Consider the following 4,485-nt stretch of genomic DNA (forward strand, 5'->3'; position numbering starts at 1 on the left):
ACACGTAATCTTTTTGCTAATTATTATTATTTGATATTTTATTACTTTATATTGCATGTTGCTTAAATATATCGTGATCATGGATCTATGCAATAAGAATCGGATCGTAATAAAATCACGATAATGAGACCGATTCATCTTTAAATACAGATTCTAAATAATCCCGATCACAGGTTACTTGAGAGGGACATCGAGAAAACTAAACAAACTAGTATGCTGTATACCCATTCATATGATGGATGTAGTTAGTCTCATAGTTGCTCATGCGGAGACACTGGGGATATAGTATAGGTGCTCATTAGGAAATGAGTTCACTAATTGATTTGCTTATGGAATACTAGATGGTTGATGATGATTTATTGTCGGACAGTAATTTCGTAGTCCCAATGGTATATATGGTCCTTAGACTTAAGACACCAAGGATGTCCTATATGAGTACTTCATTTTTTCATACCAGACTTATAAGTCTAGAGGTTCCAGATCTAGCACAACCAGTCATCGGGAGTGGTAGCCAATCTTACGAGGGCTATTGAGTATCGATAGAGGATCATCCACTCTCAGTGTCATGAGAGGAATATCTCATGTGTTCTTACTCAGACAAATCCCTGACAATGGTCATTCAGATTGGGAGAAAAAGAATTCTCTGAGAGAATCCGATTAGAGCGAGACTTGAGTAGAAACCATATGGGTCTAATAGCACTATGCCTAGTATACGATTTTTGAGATATTAGATAGATGAGGGACTATAGGTACATAGTAATTGAGGATAAACATGTCCAATGGATTGGATTTCCTTGTATCGTTTGGGGACTGCGACATAGTGGCCTAGTACGTCCGTAGTCGATGAGTCGAGTGAATTATTATAGAGATAATAATTTACTGAACCAGAAGGAGTTCTAATATGTATGACTCATGGCCAGCTGGATATTGGGCTTAGAGGATCATACACATATGGTAGGCGTTACGATGAGTAGAGGTTCAGATATGAGATATCCGTTGGAGCCATTATCTTATTGTATATCCAATAAGCTCTTGATCTATTGGATCCTATGGATGAGGTCTAATAAGAGTCAATGAGAGATTATTGAATAGAGATCCACTAATCTAAGAGGCTTGGGTAGTTGGATGGAGATCCAATACCCAATATGACAGGATCCATTAGGGTTAAGTTAATAGAGGACCTCTATAAATATAAGAGAATCAATGGTTCATAGGCTAGAACTTTTTTGGTTTCCCTCTCCTATTCTCCTCCCCTTCTCTTCCTCAGATAGCAAGTTTGAAGTTTTGAGGAGCATCGTCGTAGCCCTACTATGTGGATCACTACTAGAGATGATGAAACTTGACATCCTTTACCCTCTTCAAGAGATCTGTAAGGATTTAGAGATATACGATCTCTCTATATAATATAATCTTTAATATACGTAGTTTTATGTTTCATGATTTTTTTGTACACCAATCTTCGTATGACGACGAATACATCTTTGGGAAATTGGAGATTTTATCTTTAATGTTTTTCTATTACGCATGTAATGTCGCCCCTAGATTTACCAACAATTTAGCCCTATTAAAGACCCAATTGGCCCCTAGTTAAGTTAATAAGATTTTTCCCAAAACTAACTCAAATTAAAGTCCTATGATAGTTAAGGTTAAAATAATTACAATACAAGTAATCTAAGTTGTTGACACGTCAATCGTTCAACCAAACTCTCAGTGAACTTCCAACGAACTCCCAACGATCTTCCGGTGAGCTTTCGATGAACTCCTAGCGAACTTCCGGTAAGCTTTTAGTGAACTTCCAGTAAGCTTTTATTGCATCGTCTGATCCTTCGATGTATCCCCCAATTCATTTGGCCCAATGCTTAATCATTGACTCCAGCCCAAATTCAATTCTTCTTCAATCATTTTGCCTTTCTCACAATCATAGTTAGTCCTACATCACTTATCTCAACATATAGATTCTACTTTACTTCATTACAAACTGTCTAATCCTCTCCTCTCTACTCACTCATAAACTTATTCGAGTTAAACGGTTTTTCAAAACGGTTTACGTCAAACTAAGAGTTTCATCGCATGAAGTTTTTTAAAACTTTGATTAAATTTATCATTTTTATCTACTGCACTAATTCAGCCCCCTACTCTTACTATCATTCTTGATCCTAATAGTTTGTATCAAAGCTACGTTTTTATCATTTAATTTAACACCCAAGAGAAATAGCTCTTTTCGACTTTCAAGAGAGTCAATCTATCATTCATCCTCTTATGTTCAATAGGACGGACTATACATATTGAAAAACTCGAATGAGAGTTTTCTTGCTTTCTTTGGATTTAAGTTTATGGAGTATTGTTGAAAATAGCTTTCAAAAACCCTTTAGACCAATGAATGAATGGATTAATCTAGAGAAGAAAATATTTTCTTTAAATGTTAGAGCTTTCAACACTTTATTTTATATCTAAGATAAAAATAAATTCAATCGAGTTTCTATTTACGAAATGATTTATGAGATTTGGCAAACATTTGAAATAATACACGAAGGCATTAGTAGAGTTAAAGACTCTAAAATTAATCTTTTGATATATAATTTTGAGTTGTTTCATATGAAACTAAGCGAAACTATTGTTGACATATACACCCATTTTACGGATGTTATCAATAGTTTGAAATTGATATATGATGTTTTGTAATTGACCTCGTTTATAAGAACTAGGTTAGACAACAATTATGTTCTTTATTCTAGCTAGTTTCATAATTTAGATATTTACTCTTCTTCTTTTTTTCTTTTAGTTGATTGAATCCTATAAATCGCTGCCATGAATGTATTCTCGTCTGCTAATATTGTGGTTTTCTTGGGTGACCTGCAGATATACTATGAATAAGACTTAGATATAAAACGTACAGTACGGTTCATAGTTCCAAGTTAGGTGGGAGTCTGTTTCAAGTTACAGGATACATAGTCTAAATTAGGTGCTCTTCCGCAGAGAATCCCAATTGCCATCCTGCAACTTATCCACTGCAAGTGAACCACCCTCAACAAATCCCACCAACCTCAACCCAACAAAGAAGGTTTTTGGATCTTTGCCTCACTTTCCACGTACAGGATTCATGTAAAAGCTATAGCGATCTTCTACTATTTGGCATGCTTTCAATTTCTTGCATTGTCTTCCTTCTTTGTTCCGGTTAACATGGTTGAGAAGAAAACCGAAGAAGTGATTGTTGCAGAATACAAAGTCCATATCCATTGCGGAGAATGCGCGCGTGCCGTCGAGAAGCACATCATTCGGAACGCAGGTTAGCTTCTCTATCTTCTTTTGTTTGGATTGCTTGGTGGTGGTTTAGCTTGCACTTGCATGTGTGTGATCATAAACGATATCAATTATCATCAAGTAGAAATAATTGGTTTTATTGGTGGAAAAGGAGTACAAAAGGTGGATATAAATGTCTCCAGCGGAAAAGTCACTGTAAAAGGCAGCAACTTCGACGTAAAACAGGTTCAAGAACGAGTTGAGAGGAAGACCAGAAAGAAGGTTGAGTTGATATCCCCCAAGCCCAAGCCGAAAGAAGTAAAGCCACCAGAAAAGAAGGAAGAGAAGAAAGAAGTAAGCTCTCTGTAGAGATGAAGCCTTTAAGACGTTGATGTGTGCACACTAACAGTTAATCTTCTAATGCTTCATCAGGTTATAAAGACAACAGTCATCAAAGTTCACCTGCACTGCGCGAATTGTGAAAATGACCTGAAGTTGATGTTGCTTAAACACAAAGGTATATAAACCCTTGTTTAGTAACTCACCATAAGAATTGCATTTTGATCGGTTTGTTCGTTGATAACACAGAGATTCACAAGGTTGAAACCAACCGAGCAGCGCAGACTTGCACCATTGTCGGCACGATAAAGGAAGAAGAACTGATCAAACACATTCGCAAGAAAGCACGCAAACACGCGGAGATTGTACCGCAAAAAGTCGAGAAAAAGGTGGAGGAGAATAAAATCAAGTTTGAAGTGAAAGATGGCAAAGAAGAGTTGACAGTCGAAAAGAAAGAGGAGCTGAAGACGAAAGATGTAGTTGTTCCCTACTTCATCCACTGTACACATGCACCTCAGTGGTTTTCCGATGAGGATCCAAATGCTTGTTCTGTGATGTAGATTGATTGGACTGATGATGGCTGGGCTGAGATGACCCAAAAATATGTCCTTTGCTACGTTTAAATGTGAACAGATTAAACATATTTTTTGAAGCTCAAGGTGATTTTTTGTTTGGAATTGTCAAAAATATAATTATAACAGTAGTATGAGCCACCTATCACCATAATAAATTTTGGTAATCTTCTAAGCAAATCAATATTTGAACACATCAAATCTTTCTCCACTAACTTTGTAAAGTTTGAAGAGACGAAAATTGGGAGTGTTCTATAACTCATTCCCTCGACCCTAAAACTGTTTGAAACTATCAATACTACTCCTCTTTGGATTCACTTACTTGGTATATCCT

At 36.4% G+C, this 4,485-nt stretch overlaps 1 protein-coding gene across 1 annotated transcript; it reads left to right on the forward strand.

The window, feature by feature from the left end:
- Positions 1 to 3,110: 3,110 nt before the first annotated feature.
- LOC135635751 (heavy metal-associated isoprenylated plant protein 4-like) lies at positions 3,111 to 4,222 on the forward strand. The gene is made up of 4 exons (XM_065147049.1): positions 3,111 to 3,286; positions 3,413 to 3,594; positions 3,673 to 3,757; positions 3,829 to 4,222. Exons 1-4 carry the CDS (start codon positions 3,181 to 3,183, stop codon positions 4,137 to 4,139), a joined length of 684 nt encoding a protein of 227 aa, XP_065003121.1. The 5' UTR covers positions 3,111 to 3,180; the 3' UTR covers positions 4,140 to 4,222.
- The last annotated feature ends 263 nt before the right edge of the window (positions 4,223 to 4,485 follow it).

Source organism: Musa acuminata, chromosome BXJ3-4 (genome assembly GCF_036884655.1).
Source record: "Musa acuminata AAA Group cultivar baxijiao chromosome BXJ3-4, Cavendish_Baxijiao_AAA, whole genome shotgun sequence".
NCBI lineage: Eukaryota > Viridiplantae > Streptophyta > Magnoliopsida > Zingiberales > Musaceae > Musa > Musa acuminata.

Excerpts from the sequence above, each read along its gene's own strand:
- LOC135635751 (XM_065147049.1), top strand. The coding sequence starts at position 3,181 with ATGGTTGAGAAGAAAACCGAAGAAGTGATTGTTGCAGAATACAAAGTC. Across the intron at positions 3,287-3,412 it reads GCACATCATTCGGAACGCAG|GAGTACAAAAGGTGGATATA; the intron begins GTTAGCTTCTCT and ends TTGGTGGAAAAG. Across the intron at positions 3,758-3,828 it reads GATGTTGCTTAAACACAAAG|AGATTCACAAGGTTGAAACC; the intron begins GTATATAAACCC and ends TTGATAACACAG.